Source organism: Hypanus sabinus, chromosome 12, assembly GCF_030144855.1.
Source record: "Hypanus sabinus isolate sHypSab1 chromosome 12, sHypSab1.hap1, whole genome shotgun sequence".
NCBI lineage: Eukaryota > Metazoa > Chordata > Chondrichthyes > Myliobatiformes > Dasyatidae > Hypanus > Hypanus sabinus.
Window position 1 is genome coordinate 63116603 of NC_082717.1, and position 22734 is coordinate 63139336.

The window sequence follows — 22734 nt, forward strand, 5'->3', positions numbered from 1 at the left end:
GTACAAAAACAATACCATTTAGAAATGTAACTTTTCAAATGTCTTCGTAAAATATTAATAAATTTAAACAGGTTTTCTAAAATGCTTCATTTATTTCAATCTTCTACTTGTATAGTAGAACAAGAAATACACTTAAATCGGCAAACGCCCTTTTTCTTTTAAAAGGTTCATAACTAATATTACAAATTCTTTAATCGATAATATTATCAACTCAAAATTACAATACTATGCAAAAGAATTCTTTTCAAAAGATTATTGTCAGTTAGAGGTTCTCCCTCCCTGCTCTTGTATCTCTTTCTAAATTTTGCCCTTATAACAGGAAGAAAATTTAAGATACTATAAAACATTTCCATCAACTTGTCCCTTGAAGTTGATGAATAATGAAGTGTTGAACTGATTATTTATGTGAACAATTAACTAATTACCATTTGCAGGAAAATGAAGTAGGACAATTTATTTGCTATTCAAGAGTGCATTGCATTTTAACTGCAGAAACTACACACAGAATAACAATTCTTTGAAATTTTATACAAATGACATTATGTAAGACAGGAATATCTTGAGTTCTAATGTCAATTTTCCCAGGAAAAAGTATTTGAATGAATGTGGGATTTAAAATTTTGAACAGATCAAAGAACATGATCAATATGTACATACATTTATATCAATATTTAAAAACTTGAAATACCTGAAAACCTGAAATTTCTCTTCTCACAGAAGCTGCCCAAACTGCTGAAACTTCCCAGTTTTAATCTTAGATTTCCAGTAACTGCAGCATTTTGCTTTCACAAACATCATGACCTCTGATTAGCAACCTGGCACCTGGTGTGCACCAGGAACAGTAGAAAGCTATTTGGAAATTATGAGAAAGAAGGTAATATGTGCATTGCTCATTTCAAGTTCTGAAATTGACAGAATGTGTAATGATTTCCAGATATTGGCCCTGCACCTACTATGTACAGCTGGATCCAATTTGTAAAATCAATGGAAATATTCCCCGCTTACCTGCAAGGGATATAAAAACCAGCACAAAAATGCTTACAATTACATTTGGCTGATCAGAAGCAAATGGGACTTCAAAAAATGAGTACCAGTCAATCACATTGTAAAATAAGGAAATGTGGAACACTGTATATGTTGCTGATCAGTATTTATACTAAAAGGGTGAAAGCATTGTAGATATTCCATGGAAAAAATACCAAATTAAGAACTGATACCCACAGACACTAAATTGAATGAAATAACACTATTGAAGAAAAATTATACTACTTAAGAGAGAAAAAATATACAGGATCCAATGGACTGAATAATAGGTTTTATGAAAATTACAGGATAATGTTGCAGACACCCAACTATAATTAACCAAGATCTTTTGGTTTGCAAACTATTGCTTTTAGATTGGTAAACTGTACATCATACATTTATGGAAGCAGAAAATTTTAAGTTGAGCAATGGGTGCAGTGCCCTGTTAAAAATCCATCATTATATTACTTCTACTTTACAGAATCTGTAATTTGGTAATTTTTCCCCCTCCTTTGACTAGTCTTTTCCTGTATGATTGCCAATATTATATTCCAATTAATAAGGGGGGAGGGTGGTTCGTGGATGAGGTCTGTTGTGAATGTAGCTGTAACAGAAAGATCCAGCAGTCAGTGGGCCTCACTGTCACTGTGAGCATTGATGTTTAGTGACTTTTTATATTGAAGTGAAAAACAAGGAAAAAGTACATTTAATACAAGATCTTCAAGTGATCCTTTCCTGAATGCTGAATATTTTTTAACATCTACAGTGTGCGATATTACATCCGTACTATACCCTCTCCTCAGACAAAATACAAAGAAAAATATAATAGCTAAAAGATGCCAACGTGTCACAGGCATAACTAAAATCTTAGAGGGGAGTCTGGGGAAAGAAGCTCATCATTCCTGTAATCATTCTTTAATAGCTCATAGAAATTGAAGTTTGCGCCAGTGGGAGAACCATACCTGCCAGTGCCATACTTCAGTGTTAATGAGTGGCAGACCTGTACTGTGTTTTACAGTTCAGATATCTCCACCAGTACTGTATCCAGTTTGTACAGCAGTGACAAGCCACTATCCACTATTATTGTATCCACGTTCTAGAGACAGAGCCGTTCAGTACGTTACATTATACGGTACTTAAACAACAGAGTTCAAGTTCAGCCTGTCATTCAATTGTACACTTGTATTCTGTCAAATGTAACAATGTCCCTCCAGACAAAGGTGCAGACACAATACATATAACTTACATAATGCACGAAGTAATATTACCACAAATAAAGTAATAAATTATAAGATTCATTTATGACAAAAGTTAAAAAGCAAACAGTATTACATTACTGGTGCTTCATTGGTGGTGGCGGTGCTCGATGGTCTTGCAGCCTGGCGGAAGAAGCTGTTTCCCATTGGAACAGGTCTTGGCCTAATGCTGTGGTACCTCCTTCTAGAGGAGGCCACATGGGCAATTGTGTCTCTATCAGTTCCAAGTAATCCCATTTGTTCTATTCCTCCTCCCCAGCCTTCCCTGTAATTTTACAACTTGTTCTTCACACATCTTGTCAACTCTACTTTGATTCTTTTTGCCATTAACATGCAAAAAAAAACCTGCCAGTGCATTTTTGGGATGTGGGTAGAAACTAGAGTGGGTAGAGGAAACCCAGATGTATTCCTTTGCAAGTACCTAAAATACAAAGCCTGGCCATTTGCCTCCTCAAGCCCCAAACATTCCTTCCAAACAAAACAGTAGTTTGGTTTTATTGCATTTGCTGCTCATTTTGCAATTTCCTCTATTATCAGGGAAACCAGATGCAAATACAGTGATTGCTTTGCATCTGGTTTACTAAACTGTAAACTTTATCTAGGGTTTGGGGTTGTCTGCTACTTGAATTTGCTTTCCCATTTCAACTGGCAGCTCTTGGCAGTGTCCATTAAAACTCAACTAGGGATATAACTCAAACTTAAACCAGAGAAAGTACAGACTTCTGGACTCAACACTGTGTTCCAAAATGAGGATTGTCCTGTCACTATTTTTACTACTGCTAGCTATCATTTTACCATCTCAACAACAGGGCTAGATCCATCCTTCGCAAAATCAATTTGGGGACAGATAGAACCCCAGCATGTAGTGGAACTTTGAGCCCATGTGTTTAGGTTCCACACATAGCCTGATGCAGCCACCACACAAAGGTGGTCATCAGGGTGAAGGTGAAGGCATGTTTTTGCTTCCATTGTTAAGGAATGTGCATTGTGACTCGTCTTGGATTGCCAGATGAACCTGAAGACAGCTCAGAGGTGCGGGGGGAGGGGGTGGTTCACACCTGTGCTAAGTACAGCAGCCCTGAGAGCACCTCACACCTAAAGCTTCTTCCCAGTTAGCACCTTTCCTACAGTCTCAATTTCTGTTGTACCTTCCCAGTCCTCCCCAGCCAATTGTTGTTCAGAAGGCACTTCATGTACTTCGGGGCACTGTTAACCAAAGCTACCATAGAGATTATGGGGGTCACTGTCCTGCCAAAGAGTCTCGGCCCAAAACGTTGACTGTACTCTTTTCCATAGATGTTGCCTGGCTTGCTGAGTTCCTCCAGCATTTTGTGTGCTTTTGTTGGGAGGCACTGCGGAATGTTTTTAACAACTTTATAAATGTAATTGTTGTTGTGCTGCGCAATAAATGAAGCATTAACTCCCAAGCATTACTTTTTCATTGTATTTTACCTCTTACTTTCACGTAAGTACTTTTCAGCTATGGCTTTTCTCTCCTATTCTTGTACTCAGTGCTGGTCAAATTGATTTTGGCAAGAGAGATTATCCAAAGCATTCAGTTGCCAAATATTTTCTATTGCACACAAGGTGTAATGCTCACTGATTTTGCCATTAACAATGAGCAATTTGGGTAACATCTCTCTGCTGGAGGCTTTTAATTGCTCTGCAAATGCAACAATTGAGGCTAACAGCTTCCTTATTTACAACCTTGTAGGTGCAAGTAATCTGAGAAGATTGCCTAGTGACTTCAAATTTGACAAAAAAATACGGTGAAAGAGAATCTTTTTGTCTGAAACTATTTATATTTTTTCCACTACCTGTTTCCCCTTTTGATTCAAAATTCATTACCTAGCAGAGGGAATGTTTGATTTTGGACTGCTGAAAGAGAGGGAAGGAAAAGGCATATTTGAAAATTTTTAAAAATACTTGAATGTGGAAGCCACACTCACCCCTTCCCATTCCTTTTTATCTTTTAAATCTACCCCACTAGCCTCCATGTTCAGCAAGTAGACAAATTGATTTACAACACGAGTCAGTACCTCTATTTATGTTTTGTGACAATTTGAATGGTAGAGTGTGAAGTAGATGTGCCATGCCATGGCATTTGCTTTTGTTGATCTCAGGGAACTCTTCATGAATAATGGTGTTTGGATGTCCTAATATACAGACGTTGTCTTGATTTGTGTATAAAACCACAGTGTGCAGCTAGAGTCATTGAGTCAGAGTCGTAGCGCATCGCACCACAGAAACACACTCTTCAACCTAATTAGTCCGTGCTGACCCGCTCTTCTGCCTAGTTCACACAGACCATATATTTCCAGAGCCCTCTCATCTATGCACCTATCCAAACTTCACTGGTGTTGCAATTAAGCATGTATTTACCACCTCCATTGGCAGCTAGCTTGTTTCTCACTCACATCACTCTCTAACAGTACAAACTTCCTCTTAGATTGACCCTTGATTATTTCACCGTTCACCCTATACCTATAACTTCTAGTCTCACTCAACCTGAAGTGGAAAAAGCCTGCATAAATCCACTTTATCAATATTCCTCTTAATTTTGTATACCTCTATAAGATCTTCCCTCACTCTCCAGCATTTCAGGGAATAGAATCATAACCTATTAAACCCTTCCCTAAAATTCAGGCCCTCAAGTCCCAGCAACATCTTTATAAATTTTCTCTGCACTCTTTGAAGTTTATTGATATCTTGCTTATAGGTAAAGTGACCAGGACTACGCACAATACTGTAAATATGTCCTTTGCAATGTCTTGTACAACTTCAATGTACTTCCTGTACTCATCTTGATTTATGAAGGCCAATGTGCTAAAAGCTCTCTTTACTATCCTATCTGCCTGTGATGCCACTTCAAGGAATTATGGAACTGTATTCCTAAGTTCCTTGGTTTGTCCTTCCAAACTACAACTCCTCACACTTGTCTGCATTAAATTCCATCTGCCATTTTTCAGCCCATTTTTTCAGCTGGTCAGGATCAAGCTGCAAACTTTGATGGCCTTCCTTGCTGACCGCAACACACGCAATCTTGGTGTCATCTGCATATTTGTTGATCAAGTTTGCCACGTTATCATCTAAATCATTATGATAGGTGACAACAATAGACCCAGCACCAGTCCCTGCTTCATACCTCTAGTCACAGGCCTCTAGTCTGAGACAGCCATCTGTCAATCTTTGACTTCTCCCACTAAGCCAATGTCAGATGTAATTGACTACTACAGTCTGTATACTAAGTGACATAACCTTCTGTGCCACACCTCCCCATGAAGGACTTGGTCATAAGGCTTGCTGAAATCCATGCAGACAATGTCCACCAATTTTCCTTCTTTAGCCTTCTTGGTAACCTCCTCAAAACTCTTAAGATTGATTAAAAATGACATATCACCCACAAAGCCCTGTTGACTATCCCAAATCAGGCCCTGTCTATCAAAAGATATTTATCTATCCTGTTCTTTAGAATATGTTCCAATATTTTACTCATAACTGATGCCTGGCTCATCAGCTTGTAATTTCCTGGCTTATTCTTAGATCCTTTTTTGAACCAAGAAAGTTATTATCATGAATAATGGTTTTTTTTTTGTCTTTTACTTGTTTCTGGTTTTTGTATGTCAAAATAAATTTGAGTTACCTTATCTATTGTTGTTCTTTTCCCAGCAGTTATCTTTTTTGTTCTTGTGTTGGAGGCTTAAATCTCAGGTTCTGTACACCACAGAACTCCTGTTCCAGCATTTATTCAGATCACAGGTGGACATCGACATCAACTGCATTTCTCTCCCTTTCCCCGATATTCTGTTGATGAAATTGTGTAATATTTTTATACCTCCAGATGGTCCCAGGTAACTCCACAAAGTGTGAAGTAGAGCTGCTGCCTTTATGCAAGTGAATTTGCAAGTATCAAAGCTTCACACGCTGTAATTAGATTAATGGCAAATTATTCTAATTACCTGTGATATTTAAGGAAGAAATGTGAGCCAAGGCATATGTAAAACTTCCTCCTACTCTTATGGAATTGTTTGATTTCACCTAATAGGCACTAAATCTAAAATGCAAGAATCATTTCAAAATTGTCAATTTTTTTTGGTCAGGTCAAGTATTCCAGCTTAAATATTGGCCCCCTTCATCATCAGTACACTGGCTGCAGGTGTATCCTGTCCATAAATAATAACTTACAAAAGTATCTTAAACAGCATCTCCCAGATCTTCAGCGACTACTATTACCACCATCCTGAAAGGCAAGGGCAACAGTTCACGGAAACAGTACCAACTTCTTGGTCTCACTTAGAAATGAATCAGAAATCTGGAATTCCCCAATTAACTGCACCACAGTATTCAGTGTTTCAATGTGATAATTTGGCAGCAATTTCTGAAAGACATTTGCAGTTTAATGAATGTTGTCCTTGCCACTGACATTAACATCTCATGATTGAACTAAAACAAAAAAAGTGACCACTGACTAATACCTCTGATAATTGGTTTGTGGCTGTTGATGTGTGTGTGACTGCAACTTCAGCACAGTTAGAGATGATGCCGTAGTTATCTGAACTTTGTTGGAGCCCTCTGGCTAGATTTCGCACTGTAGAACTCCCCCTCTAAATACTTAGTTGTTTCTCATATTGTTCTTTTTATGGGCCTCTGACCAACCCTTTAGTCTTCTCTCATGTTCTTTTCTTGTTACTCTTCCATGTAATTAATTTGTTTCTCTTTTAAAGTCACAGTTAATGCAGGCAGCATCAATCATCGAAAGGGATGCATTTCTAGTAATGGTAATGGTGTTTGAGGCAATGTCTTCTGAAAGTGATATTACCAAGATTTATGGTTTGGTGTGTATAGGCTAGTAACACTGGATGTGAAATTCTGTTCTTCCCATCTTCAACTCCAATTATAATTTTAATGTGTTCATTGTTCATTACTTGTTTTCTTTGGAGCGTATTTGTTTAAAAGTTTGAAATATTTTGATTTTGCCTTTACTGTAATTGCTTGAGTATTTTGCATCCACTATCTTGCTGTTAATAAAATCTTAAAAATGTACATTCTTTCGTTTGGGTTAGCTGTTGAAAGGAATTACTCGATGAAATTGGCTGCTCAGTCTGTTTGCTGGATGCTAGAAGTCCCCGGGAGTTGATGCCAGCTAAGACAGATGCTTGATAGAGGGATGTCCACACTTCTGCGGTGCTAGATTTTTGTGGACAGGATGGTGAACACAATTTCTTCTGCATTGATCACCAAGTTAAAGATAGTCTTTGTAATGGCAGAAAAGTTTGATATGTGCACTGTATTTTAATTAAATGGAATGCCAGCTGTGCACTTTATGGAAGAATTAGCATCTTTACTAGATAAGTGTATTTTTTAAATTATGCAATTATTTTATTCCAAGTTATTTTCCCTCTTTGTGAGCAAGCATGACAAAAGATGGTTATATTTTATATATTGGCTTACAATGAACCACTTTAAATAGGCTGCAAAAAGGAAGAGAGACCCATTTACACTTATCTCTAATTTTCCTGGCTCAGTGATTTTTGGTCAGATACAGAATTGAGGTGGTCCTTTGGTTTACAAACCCGTGTAAAAATAGACAAAGCATGTTCTACCCTGGATGGTAGTAATGAGAACCTTCTGTGTTTATTAAATAAAAGCATCTACCTAAACTTAATATTGTTGTTTGGCCTTGGCTCCTGTGGAATCCAAAAGCCAATATCTAGAAATGTCTTAATATATGAACCTTATAAAAAAAATTCTTATTTACTTTGTTCGTAGTTGCAACTTAATTCTTCCAAATGATCATTTGTTTTAGTGTAGTATTTATATATGCTGGAATATAGTTCAGTGTTGAGACAATTTTCATTAGTTCTTTGGCATTCTTCATTCTCAGTAGTGAATTATCATTCAAATTTATAGGTTTTCAGAGAGCTTGAAAAGGTGGTTATTGAATGCTTATTTGCTCATTGGGAAGTTTAGGACCTTGGCTGAGTTGAAAAGCAATTTCTTTATTGATACAGCTTTAAGTCATTATCACCTTACCCTTCCATCAAATCTCCTATAGTTAGTTATTTCAGCTAACGGTCCTGAGAAGCAACTCAGACATTTCTCTAGGTGAAATAATTGCAGCTTGTTTTATTATGTGATCGTGATATCCGTGGCTGTCAAATTCCTCTGAATCTGCTCCAAATAACCATGTTGTTAACATTGGTAAAAGCTTCTGTAGCAGTAAAAGGATGACATGATAGTTTAATTTTAGTCTCCACCTGCCAGTACATTAGACCCTGACCAAAATGATGCAGGAAACTTGCTTTCAGTTACTGTGAAGTTAAATGCAATAAAACGAATAAATACCCAAAAAAAAATGGCTGGCCCAGTTTTGAAAATGCCCTATTTGAACTTGTCCACGTATGGGAAGCTGGTTTCTATGATGTGCTGAGCTGTGTTCACAACGTTGCTATTTCTTGCAGTTACCGTACCAAGCCGTTATGCATCCACATAGAATATTTTCTATGGTGTATTGATAACAATTATCGAGAGTCAGAGGGCACATACCATTTCTTTAGCATCCTGAAGAAGTTGAGGCATTGGTGAGCTTTCGTGGCTCTGGCATCTTATGTGGCTGGACCAGGACATGCTATTGGTGATGCTCTCTCTTAGTAAATTGAAACTCTCAACATCAGCACCATTGATGTAGACAGGGGCATGTACCCTGCCCCCCCCTTCCTGAAGTCAATGACTGACACTGAGGGAAGGGTTGTCATGACAACATTTTACAAAGCGCTCTATCTCTTTCCCTGTACTCTGTCATCGTTATTTGAGATGCAGCCCACTGTGATGGTCAGGACGTCAAGGATCCAGTTGCAAAGGGGGGTGGGGAGAGGTGTGGGTATTAATTTAAAGAAAATCAAGATCAGTGAAACCAAAGAATTAAAAACCATCCAAATCCAGTTTCCCTCCAGCAGATTTATCCGGTGGGATGGCAGTGTACTTGTTTGCAGCTGCCTCTCCAGGTCCAAGCAAAGGTGTAATTGTTCATCCTTTATGTGGTTTTTATTGCTTGCAAGGCACTGCTAGATATTAAGAACATCAGGTACTGCAGGTCTCCCCATCAGGGAGTTACTCAATAGCCATGGAGCTGGATTTGTTGCCTCTGTGTTGTTGCCTGAAGTTGTTGTGTACAGTTGTGTGGAGGCGGTGTGCAGTCCAACAAATGGTGCAAATGATTGCCTTTGTTTTTATTGTCATTACAAGATGCTGTGAGACATTGGTAATGTAAAACATTGAAGGTCTGGTTCATTGGTGAGACCGATGGCTGAGAAGCTGCATTGTCTTGGTTGTTGCATGGACCGGGCCCTCATGTTGCACTGTCATCTGTTGTTCAGGAAGAGGGATGTCAGAGGTGATATGGAGAAGAGCACAGGCCTCTGTGGGCACACTGGAATCTGTACTGGGTTAGGGGACATTGGTGCTGCTCTCCAGTGTTCACTCAGTGGAAGACACGCTGGAGCAGGACAAAATTCCATGCACCACTAATCTACAAGCCATTGCACCTAGGGACTTGGGCTATATTTTTGTTACTGCATGTTTTTCAGCTTTCATAGCTCTATGTGCTTTATTTGCTATAAGCTGTTAGTACTGTATTTTGTACCTTGGGTCTCGGAGAAATGCTGTTTCATTTGGCTGTATTCATATATATGGTAGAATGCCAATTAAACTTGAACTTCAGTCACTATATTTCAAATAAACTTTATTGAATGTAAAGCATGTGAAACATAGTGAATTAATATATTAGTTATATGTTGCAAGTTGAAGTCCCTTTACTTGAATCTTGTTTCTCTTTCTAGAGATGCTCCCTGACCTGTTGAATGTTTCCACATTTTCGTTTTTATTTAAGATTTTTAGCATTCAGTTTTTTGATTTTCAAGTAAATTTTCCTTCTCTGGTCAGGGTGTTATCAGTGCATAGGAAACATTTAGGAAATGGGTAATTTAAACCTGCCTTAATTGTATTCTTGCTGAATGCTAAGAAAACCATGTCAATACTTTTGTGCATTCTGTTCTTCAGATACCAAAACATGAGCTAGTAACAGTGATCTCGATGAACAATATATATTAAGATTTAATGAAGTTTTTCCCCTCCTGTTGTTAACAGGAACGTATGTTAAGTTTTACAATTTTTTTTGAAAAAAAATCTTTTAGGCTTGTGTGCCTCTGACACAATATCATTGGCAAGGTATGTAATATTGTGTGGATCTTGTTACTCTCATTTCCTGAAATAAATCTACTTTATTTTTACCATTCTGCTTTCCTTAAAGAAATTTCAGGTCATACAGAAAAATTTTAGTTGTTAATTATTTTGGTGAATTATGCAATGTAATAAATTTATCTAACTAAGAATTTATCTAAATCTAAGGTATGTTCTTTCTGTTGAGTAGAGCCAACTGTGAGTGGTTAATGTTTTGGAATTTGAGTCACAGGTCCTTACTGTTCAGTTAATACAGGCCATTACTGGGTTATAGATGTCCAACATAAGTTTGCCCATGTATGTGATCTCATAAATGTTATTAAATTCAAATGAGAACCAGTTTTGGGGGCAAAAACACCTGTTTATACGTAATCTCCCTGAAATATTCAGTTACCATTGTCTTTTAAGAATACAGGCTGTCAGTTTCACTGGGGGAGACCAATTGTGAGAGTTTGTTTGGAAATTGACAAGCAATTGCTTCTGTTGAGTTTGTGCAAGAATACTCAATATCAAATCTGCTGGTATTTCAAGCCTATCGAAACCAGCTGTTTTTTCTACAATGTGGTGGGGAAGTGATGAGTTGAAGCTTTCAAATTGGAAGATCATCTCAGGAACTGTGGTATTGATCCACCTTTGAGAATGAACTCAACAGCAGCTTGATTTGCTAAGTCTCAAAGTCTGGGAAAATCTCCTTATGTCAGCTTTCTCAAGCTCCATACACAGTCATATACAGTGGATTCCAGTTAATTGAGCTATCAGAAAATTGGGACAGCTTTTAAAGAACAAAAACTAATTGAGAAAATAGCCGAGATTCCTTTTTTTATTTGGGACACTATGCTGTTTATTTGGGACAGGAGACTGTTGCCGAGCAATTCTGAATCTGTGCCAGTTGTCAATAGACACTACATTGTGCTTAGAGCAAATGGTTTTTAAATAGCATCAGTTGTGTGTGTTTGTGTTCAAAAAACTGTGATGTTTGTTATTGATAGTTGGCAAGAAAAAAGTAGTAAGACAATTCCAAACTGTGTTGCTTACTGCAGTTTTAAGCATTCGGGATTGGAGATGCCGGCAACGGCCAGGAGTGAAAATGAAAATGAACTTCAACAAATTAGGAACTATGAAGAATTTAAAGATATCCACAATCATCTTGTGAATGTTACAATAAAAATGAAGATTTGGAGGATGCAGTCGTTGAAAGTATTGCATGAAGGTAGTCCATTATCTGCACTAGGTGTCTATGCTGAATTTTGTTCATTTACAGTCAGTCAAAAGAATATGGCAGCGTACACTGGATGAATTTCTCTGTCGATAACTATTAGGAACTAATACAGTTTTATGGTATTGCGGTAGTATTGGCAGTGTTCTAATTTGTTCTTTATTTAACTACATGATTTGTTACTCAGTTACTCAGTGATAGTTTGTCTTTTTTATACCTTTTAACTATTCACATGAAACTTCAACTAATTGGGGCAGCCATTTAATTGGGCCAAATCTACTGGTCCTGATGTGTCCCAATTAACCAGAATCCACTATTTGGAATTCTCTGTGGAAGTGAAGTTATGGAATAGAACTGAATGAATATGTCACGTATTTTCTTTCAGTATATTAATAGCTAGATAGAGATTACTTACATATAACATCTAAGACAATCTGAATTGAGATACGAAATGGGCAATCAGATATTTATGTCATGTTACCGCTTAGTATTGCATTTATCCTGAAGCAAATGGTACAGGGAAAAACTGTCTTTCTGTATGTTAATTTTTACAGACCTGTGTGAAATATCCAACTACAGAGGTAAGTGTCCATGCACTGAGGCATGGCATTAGGTTTTTTGCTGAATACTAAGTTGTAAATTCAGTCCTCTTTGAACAAAAAGTAGGAAATAGCCACAGCTGAAATAATTAAGCCCCGAAACTCAAAAATGAGAAAATCTGTAGATGCTGGAAATCCAAACAGCGCACACAAAATGGTTTCAGTCCGAAACGTTGACTGTACTTTTTCCATAGATGTTGTCTGGCCTGCTGAGTTCCTCCAGTATTTTGTGTGTGAAGGCCAGAAACTGCTGGATTACATCTCAGAAAAGCAGTTTTTGGTGGTTTCTATTTTTCTGAGTTGATGTATGGGCAACCCCTGTGTTATGTGGGTAGAGAAGAGGTTGCATTCCCAGAAAAAAGACAATATTGTGGTTTTCTGTAAAGTGAATCCCTGCTATCTGTGCTTCCATCAAGAAATACCAGTTGAAAAAAAGTTGTGGATCTGTTTACATTTATCATATAAATTCTGTGAGAAAGAGTTTTATTCTGTATCTCAAGTTCTTGAAGACTGATTTGTGGATCCTTTGAAGATTAATTTCCATAACCCAAACAAGCCACAACACAGGATTCGCTGTTGTGTGTAATCTGCAGTTTAGCTCTTTGATTATATCAGCATTTTATAAAACGGTTGGTCACGTGCACACATTTGATTACTAAAAAATTATGAGATGTATAAGTGGGAGCATATATTAAGTAAAACACTAACCATAAGCAAAAACCCCCACCATTGTAACTTTTTGGGGGGTGTGGGGGGGAGGGTGAGAGACAGGACCAGAGTAGAATTGGGTATTTGGGGTGGAGGTTTCACAGCAAAGGAAGGTGGGGTGGGAACTGGGAGTGCAGAGAGCGGTGGTGAGGGACATTGCAGTAGGAGCAGGGTTGTAAGAGGAACTGAACTTATGGTGATGTTGAGTGAACTTGGCCCCTAGAGGGGAGAGGGCTTGGGTTTATGGGGATGTGTAAGAAGGGTGAAGTTAGGTTTAGGGCAGGATTGAGGAATGGGAATGGTAATTACTATGAAGTCTGAGATAAGTGATAGATCCCTGGAATCCTTGCAGTCGGTCATCCTGAACACACACTCTCACAAAAGGCACTGCAACCGACTAAACCAGAGCTCATTTAATTCTCACTTTCTCATTGAGATACTTACTTAAAATTGATCCGCTCACGGCACATGGCCCTGATGAAGGGTCTCAGACGGAAGCATCAACTTTTTATTTATTTGCATTTATAGACGCAGCATGACTTGACAGATTCTTCCAGAATTCTGTGTGTGCTGCTCAAGATTTCCAGCATCTGCTGAATATCCCATATTTTGTACCCTTTGTCTTGTTTTCATTAATGTAACTCTGCGCTCCTAGCCAACTCCATTGGACTGACATAGTTGCACTCTTCCAATTGAAGCAGACTTTCTCGTATCTGTCTGATCCTATTGCCACCATATTGTGATTGTCCTGCAAGAGTTTCTTTTTTGTATTGTAGTAGGAATTAGTTGCAGTTATTTACTGCCAACAATATACCCAGGTTTAAAGTTTCATCCTTCATTATTACATCTGACACAGAGAGGCTTTAGGGATCAATGAGCTGATTATTGACCTCAGAAGGAGGAAACCAGAGGTCCATGAGCCAGTCCTCATCGGAGGATCAGAGGTGGAGAGGGTCAGCAACTTTAAATTCCTCGGTGTTATTATTTCAGATGACCTTTCCTGGGCCCGGCACATAAGTGCAATGATGAAGAAAGCACAGTCGCACCTCTAATTTCTTAGGAGTTCGCAAAGATTTGGCATGACATCTAAAACTTCTGCAAACCTTTATAGATGTGAGGTGGAGAGTATATTGACTGGCTGTATCATAGCCTGGTATAGAAACACCATTGCCCTACAAAAGGTAATGGATACGGCCCACTCCATTATGGGAAAGCCCTCCTTACTGTTGAGCACATCTATAGGAAGCTTTGTCACAGCAAAGCAGCATCTGTCATCAGGTACCCCCACCACCCAGAACATGCTCTCTTTTCACTGCTACCATCGGGAAGAAGGTCCAGGAGCCTCAGAACTCAGTACCATCAGGTTCACAAACTATTATTACCCCTCAGCCATCATGCTTTTGAACTAAAGAGGATAATTTCACTCAACTTCACTTGCCTCAACATTAAAATATTCCAACAACCTATGGACTCACTTTCAAGGACTCATCATCTGATGTTCTCAATACTTATGGCTTATTTATTATTATTATTTCTTTCTTTTGTATTTGCAGTTTGTTGTATTTTGCACACTGATTGAAAACTCAAGTTGGTGCAGTCTTTCATTGATTCTATTATGGTTTACTATTCTATTATTCTATTCTGGATTTATTGAGTATGCCTGCAAGAAAATGAACCTCAGGGTTGTATATGGTGACATATATGTACTTTGATAATAAATTTACCTTGAACTCTGAACTTTGAACTATTCTTATGCGTGAAGTACTAGAGGAAGTAATGTAGTGAAAGTGAATGGCAAATGCTGATCTTTGCTTTCTCTGTTCAAAGTAGTTGATATAGCATGATTTATATTAGTCCATTTTAAATGTGCCATTTTTCTTCACTAAGACACTGCATTTCTAAATAATGTATTGTGTGAGAGATTAACAGATGTGTCATGATGATAAATAAAAGAAAATGTTATGTCAGCAAGGAAATGGGGAATGAATAAAGAAAAAAGAGCAGGTGAAATAAAAGATCAAATGAGCAAATCAGTTTATCTGAAAATAAAAGCAATAAATAATAGGAACACTCAGCAGGCCAGGCAATTTCTGCAGAGCATTAAGCATTTGGCAGTTCAGCTAATGAGAGACTTTTAACCTGAAATGTTAACTCTTTTTCTTTTTCTATAGATGCTCCCTATTTTTCTGAATGTTAATAGTATTATTTGCTTTCACTTCAGGCATCCGTTGGTAGTTCTTGTTTGTCTTTTGCTGATCGTTAACATCTCTCAATCTCACTTCCATGTAATTGACTTATTCAGAAAATATCTCATCAGATTTTTTATTATTTAAAAACTTTGTTATCTCTTTGTGAGATTTCAGAAAATTCATTGCTATCATGTACTTGGCTTTTACTCCATATCTGCCTGAACAAGGAAAATGATTCAACCTTTTCAGAAATGATCACTTCAGACAAATGTGCAGTGAACTTGCATTATCAGTTATTTTTAACAGCTCAATTCTTCCAATCATTCTCTCATAGGAACCATGTATCCTGTTTGCTTTCACCAATTCATGGGGAGAAGCTGTCAATCTGTTTCGTAAATTTTCATTTGACCTGTCCACAAAAGCTTTTTGATGTGAGCTTAAGGGTTCTACTCTTTTGTAACTACCCAGTTAGGGAAAGAAGTTTCTTTCTTTGTATACGTCACTTTCTGGTCGGAGTGCAGAAAGTTTGTTTTCTTATTGCAATCTACAAGCATGGTCTTCTAAACACTGGGCATGCTAAATGCAAGTAATCACTTCTGTTCATTTAACTGGAAGATCAAAATTAAGTTACTTTTTAATTTTTGAAACGCCAAAAGTGTCAGCAGTTTAAAAATGCGCCATATCTTTGAATTAGGCTTTGGATTCTCATAAAAGGATCACGAGAAGTCAGTAATCAATAATTTACAAGTTTTTAAAGTATCAAATCATGCAAATTTTTGAAGAAAATGAATATGATTTAATTCTTAGAATATTTAACCAAAATATTTTGCATCAATGGTGATTCTACAAACATCTGAAAGAAAGTTTCTAATAAAATCATAGCTGTGGTAAACCTCTAAGTGAAAAGGCAGGTCTGTCAGCTGCTTGTGAGCCTACTTCATTATTCATTGGCGAACAATTTCTTAACTCCATGAACCTGCTTTGGTTCTGTAATCATTAATACACTTCTCTCACCATAAGAGTCCATTATCGAACTTCTCCATTGATGACCTTAGCAGCTTTTTGAAGACAATATAAGATTATGCTTTCCCTTGTAATAAACTTCTGGAAAGTTTAGAAAACATTTTGTCATGCTACTCAGCTACTAAAATTTTCTATAAGGAAAAGAATTTAGATTATGCCGACTCTTAACCCTTCTACGTTTGCTGAACCTGGAGAATTTTTAATGAAACTGTTAATGCACTGTCAGAAAGGCAATGTCTTAGAATTGAATGCGGTTCTGTAGATAGATTCAACCCAGAGCATTTTACATCATTTATTACTGCCAAGAGCAGAAAGAAAGTAACTCAAAGCAAGACGAACAGCGGGGAGTAGAGTAACATGTCGATATTCAGAATAGAACACAATGAAAACAGATTCCTTAAGTATTGTTGCCGGGAACACTTGTTTAAAATTCATACAATCTAAATTGAGTTTTAAGATGAAAAATACATTTCTGAATTTCCAATTATTACTAAGTTGTAAAGATAGTCAACACTAAGAGGGTCTGTAACTATTTGGAAGAAGGCATCAACAAACTTGTAGGATGGAATCATAATAAAGTTAAATGGAATATGTAAGCAATAACTTCTTGGTAATGAAAGTTAAAAGACGTTAATCAAGTGTTGTAGTTTCCCTCATTCACTCTTGAATAGGAACATAGAAAACTTACAGCACAATACAGGCCCTTTGGCCCACAAAGTTGTGCTGAACATGTCCCTACCTTAGAAGTTACTAGGCTTACCTATAGCACTCTGTTTTACTAAGCTCCATGTACCTATCTAAAAACCTCTTAAAAGACCCTGTTGTATCCGCCTCCACCACCGTTGCCAGCAGCCCATTCCACGCACTCATTACTCTCTGAGTAAAAAAAAAACTTACCCCTGACATCTCCTCTGTACCTACTCCCCAGCACCTTAAACCTGTGTCCTCTTGTGGTAATCATTTCAGCCCTGGAAAAAAGCCTCTGACTATTCACATGATCAATACCTCTCATCATCTTGTGCACCTCTATCAGGTCACCGCTCATCCTCCTTCGCTCCAAGGAGAAAAGGCCGAGATCACTCAACCTCTTTTCATAAGATATGCTCCCCAATCCAGGCAACATCCTTGTAAATCTCCTCTGCACCCTTTCTAAGGCCTCCACATCCTTCCTGTAGTGAGGTGACCAGAACTGAGAACAGTACTCCAAGTGGGGTCTGACCAGGGTCCTATACAGCTGCAACATTACCTCTTGGCTCCTAAATTCAATTCCACGATTGTTGAAGACCAATATACCATAAGCCTTCTTAACCAGAGTCAACCTGCACAGCTCCTTTGAGCGTCCTATGGACTCAGACCCCAAGATCCCTTTGATCCTCCACTTTGCCAAGAGTCTTACCATTAATACTTTATTCTGCAATCATATTTGACCTACCAAATTGAACCACTTCACACTTATCTGGGTTCATCTGCCACTTCTCAGGCCAGTTTTGCATCCTATCAGGGTCTCGCTGTAACTTCTGAGAGCCCTCCACACTATCCACAACACCCCCAACCTTTGCGTCATCAGCAAACTTACAAACCTATCCCTCTACTTCCTTTTTAAAAAATTAAATGTGTTTTGTAATTCATAACTAGCCTGTACAATTCCCTCATTTATTTCCTTACTTGAGGTTCTGATATTTCTCTGATTTTAACATCTTTCTCCCTTACTGTTGGAAGAAACAGTAAATTGCTTTCTCTGATCTAGTTTAAATTTGCATGGTGGTTTTATAAATTATCCTCTACTTAAATTTAAGATAAAATCTATCAATGAAATAAGCCATTTCCAAGTTATCTTCATATGTTACTCAGTGTACATGTCCCATATGGCTTATTTCATGTAATGTTAGAAGCACTCAATAGTGAAACAGCATTTACAATTTATGAGTAATTCATATTGACTATTAATTCAGTTTAGTGACTGTTAGGAAAGATTTAGATTGTACAATAGATGTGGACAACTATAAAATTATCTCTGCTTATTTTCAAATGATATAAAGTGTTCACCAATAGATCAAGTTTACCACAGCCTGGGAAATTTTTTTTTTTAATTATTTGTTCTTTGATTTTATCAAAATGTTACAAGTGCATACACAACATACAGTACCTGGCAGCTCTAAGATGAGCTCTCAAGATCTTAAAATAAAGTCAGATTAATAAAACACTAATCTAAGGACAATGGGAAATTTTGGTATATCTATATCAACAGCAGTATCCAGTTTTATATAATAAAGATTGTGACACTGGGCAGGAGAATGGGTGTGATGAGGCACATTATCTGTCTTAGGATACCTGAGCTGGGAGTTGTTAAAGAACAAGGGATGTTTTTCTTTGTCCATCAGAAAACAGAGGGGAGGTTTTCAAGATTCTTAATAGTAAAAGTAAAATGAATAATGGTTTGTGAGTACCATTAAACTAAACCAGGGATATGAGCTTCAGTTGAACACTTAAGTTTAACTATTTTACTTAAAGCATGGTATAAATATAGAAAAGTATCAACTTTGTTCCAGTGAATGATTTAAGTTGAATCAAGTGCAGTTACTTTCTGGAGTGTTGTCAGACATGCAGAGAACTTGCACATCAATTCTCCATAACATTGGATGAGATGAATACTCACTCTTTCGGTGTTGGTTGAAAAAGTATGTGGACTTGGGCACTCAGTGAACTGTGCTATTTTTATGGCCTTTACCCATGTGAAAAAGAAGACATCCTTTGTCATCTTGGGTACCCAGTGTCTTGGCCACAACAGCTGTTTATGGCAATGTATTCCTCCACATCTGTCCTAAGGGGCCTTAGCCTATTCTGAGGCTGTGCCCTTTGGACCTAGACTCTCCCACTAATGGAAACATCCTCATCCAGGCCTTTTAATATTCACTAGATGCTGGTAGTGTTATAAGCTGCAACATTTTGATTGTATTTTCAATGAAAGTATTCTGCCAAGGTGATATTATTTCATTTCACTATGCTGTTGACAGAAATCGACCCAAGTCCAAATATTTTGGAGGTATTTTAAGGAAAATGGAGAAAAAAATATCTTTGGAAATAAGCAAAACAAAGCAGTAAAAACTTTCACCTTAATTTTAGTACTCTGTGCATCATGCAAGTGATGTTTATAATGTGTCAAATATCGGGTGACAGAGAATATGTTAACGTTTTCTGAAGTGTTGAACCAGTCTGTGCTTGCTCCGTTTGATGTAATACAGTACATGGGAGGAGGAAGGACAAGGGAAAAGGTCATATGAGAATCTTGTCTGTGAATGAGTTACATCAGGTTTATGAGGAAATTCCTGAAAAGCATTCACGAAGGAATTGTCTGACCTGTCATTCTTTCCTCCCTGCAGAGATTAGGTGAAGTATAATTACCAACCTGACTTGATCGGAAATTACTTGAATCCAAATAGAATTGGCTGATTTATGATCATTTCACAAGATTTACAAGCAGTAATAATGTTCACTCTGTTGTTCTATTATATGGATACTATTCCAGTTCCAGAGGACCCAATACTATATTGTTTACAAGTAGTGATAATTATGGAAGTTAAAAGTAGCCTTTTGACACACTTCTTGGTTTTCTGATATTTGGCAACTTCAATACTTTGCTTTTCAATTGTTCAAATTATCAGATATAAAGTAGTAAAAGGGTGAGAGTTATCTAATGCTAATGGTCCTCCTATAATCCTGCTTTTCCAAGATATGTTGAAACATATAATTTAGCCGTCAGTAAATAAAAGTGGAAATTGTTCACTGAAATTCATTTGTTGCGGCCTTTGTTCACTCGCAAACCTTGGATTCAAGTCACCATCAAAAGCTGAGGATTTATTGGCTTTAAATCCTTTTACATTCTTCAATATTAATTTTGTACAGAAACTATACGAGCTCCTCATTCACTCTAGGTCTCTAGTTTTCTAATTTTGTGATGTTCGCTGTAACATCTATGAAGACTGTCAAAAAATTCAATTTTTCTACCATTTCTTTATCCCTCAGTAAAACATCTCCTATTTTGTTCTGCAAGTGAAGTGTTTTGTCCCTGTATTATTCTGTGAAATCTCCTCTGCACAGTGGGATGCAGCTTGGAACCAGACTTTTCTGGCATGACCATCAACCACACTTTTTAAAAATTCTTCCCACACTTTTATCAACATACTGATCACCAACATACTGGAGTAATTTACAGTGGCCATTTAATCTACCAACCTGCACACCTTTAGAATTTAGTTCCCAGAGGAAACCCATGCAGACACAGGGTGAACATGCAAATTCTACAAAGATAGAACCCAAGATTGGATCAGGACCTCTAGTGTTGTGAGACAGAAGCTCTACTAGTTTTGCCATTGTGTCTACCACTTGTTGTGGAGTAGTTTTATAAATGTAGTTCAAAGTTCTTTGCTCCTGTACTACATCTCTATTTATAAAGCCTTCCTGTTTCTGCATTTTTATTGCCTCCTCTTGTCCTTATCAAAATGTAACACCTTGCATTTTTCTGCATTAAATTTAATTTGCCAAATTTCTGTCCATTCAGCAAACAATTTACTATACCTACAAGTTTTGTGTTGTTTGCAATGATGCCTTGTACACCCAAGTCCAAGTTGTTAATATTTTGTTATGGAAAGAAATGGTCCTAAAGCTGACCCCTGCTGAATCTCCACTCTACGCTCTCCTATATTCTGAAAAACATTGGTTTATGCCATTTAGCTAATTTTCTATCCGTGCTGCTGTTCACCTTTTAATTCCACATATCGTTGTATTGATAATATTACCAAATGTTAGAAAAAGAAATTACAGAATTGATTTCACTCTAATGTCATCATTGTTTGACCTCTATAGTCAGTGGTCTTGTAGTGGCTGGCAAAATATTCTGATCATATTTCTGACTGAGAAGCATCTCATAAGGATTAATAATTAAAAAACAACTTAAAATGATGTTTACATGAGACTTTTTGGATAATTGCATAACATAGTTAAATATCAAATTGTCTTTGTTTTCTTTTTGCTAGGATTTGTCTGGGTCCATTGATGATCTGCCAACGGGGACAGAGGGAACTTTAAGTTCTGGAGTTAGTGCTTCAGGATCCTCGACTGGCCAAGGAGAACAGAGTAACCCTGCACAATCTCCCTTCTCGCCCCATGCTTCCCCTCATCTCTCTGGCATTCGAGGACCCTCTCCTTCCCCTGTTGGTTCTCCTGTTGGAAGTAACCAATCTAGGTCTGGGACCATGTCCCCAGCAGGTGTACCAGGTAACTTTGCTTTTTTTTTTCATTCTAGTCACTGTCTAGAATTGTAGTATGTCACAGCATAGAAGCAGACCATTTGGCCCATGAAGTTTTGGCATTGCTTTGTTCCACATGATTTCTAATCCCATTCTTGCTTGAGGTATTTTATACAAATATCTGATTTCTTTCAAAAAAAAAACCTTTTCAACTCTATTTCAGCAAAATTTGCTGTTTAAACAAAATTATGTATTATTATCTTCATTGTATCTTAAATCCTCCAAGTATCTTGTGCTGTGCTGGAAAATAATCGATCACTATGATATGTTATAATTGTTTCAGATGTAGGGAAAAATTCCAGTTTTACATTTCTCTTTTACTAAACTAGTTAACACCCAAGTAAATCTACTTTTCTATTTTCGTTCTTCCAATTTATGGTGCCAAGTATTGGTGCTTTGTACCCAGCATGATACAAGTCTTTTTACATGAGCTCAACATTGTCTTCCTTCTGTACTCAAGATCTGCAGGTCTAAAACCAAACCTTCCTCTATTGTGATCTTAACTACTCATGCTGCAAGTTTAATCAGAATCTCTGTTCTCCTTTTTGGTGCAAAATATTATAATCCACAGTTCTTTATTTCTAAAATGTATCCATTCAACTTTTAATGCCTTTTATCTTGATCAGTATTTCTGTTGCATTTTATCTGCTGCATCTTCTTTTGGAAGAGCCTCATTTAATTAATATGATCTGAAAGAGTAGATAGTTCAAAGGACCATGTCTTGAGTCTATAGTGAATTTATTATAAGATCATAAAAATGCTATATTAGAATTATTTTTTAACTTCCTTTGACATAAGATAACTCTGCAGATTTTATTTTTATTATAACATTTCAGTAGATTTACGCGATCTCCCAGTTAGCTTTTAATTTTAAATGAAATGATTAATTTATAAACCTTATGTAATGTTTTACTTAATGTTCTGGCAAGTCTTGAAATAGAAATGAGAGTCTATTTATTAAACTCCACACACCATTCAAATCAAATATTTAGGTGTGGGAACCTTGATAAGCCAATTTATATACCACTGCTACTGCCTGCTGTCATGTCAAACTAGAGAGTTTATTTACCTCTGCTACTAATTTTTACTGTTTTTTTTCGTTTCACCTGATTTTTAACAGACTTCTCTTTCTGAACTTTTTCATTTACATTTTATGAAATAGTTTAGTGTAAAGTA

General features: G+C 37.1%; 1 protein-coding gene across 7 annotated transcripts in view; it reads left to right on the forward strand.

The window, feature by feature from the left end:
- Positions 1–22734, forward strand: part of arid1b (AT-rich interactive domain 1B) — a 412366-nt gene that overhangs the window by 264377 nt on the left and 125255 nt on the right. For all 7 annotated transcript variants that reach the window (XM_059986071.1, XM_059986072.1, XM_059986073.1 and 4 more), the window contains exon 5: positions 21286–21526. In XM_059986071.1, the coding sequence (XP_059842054.1) occupies positions 21286–21526 (241 nt within the window). The remainder of the gene's footprint in view (positions 1–21285; positions 21527–22734) is intronic.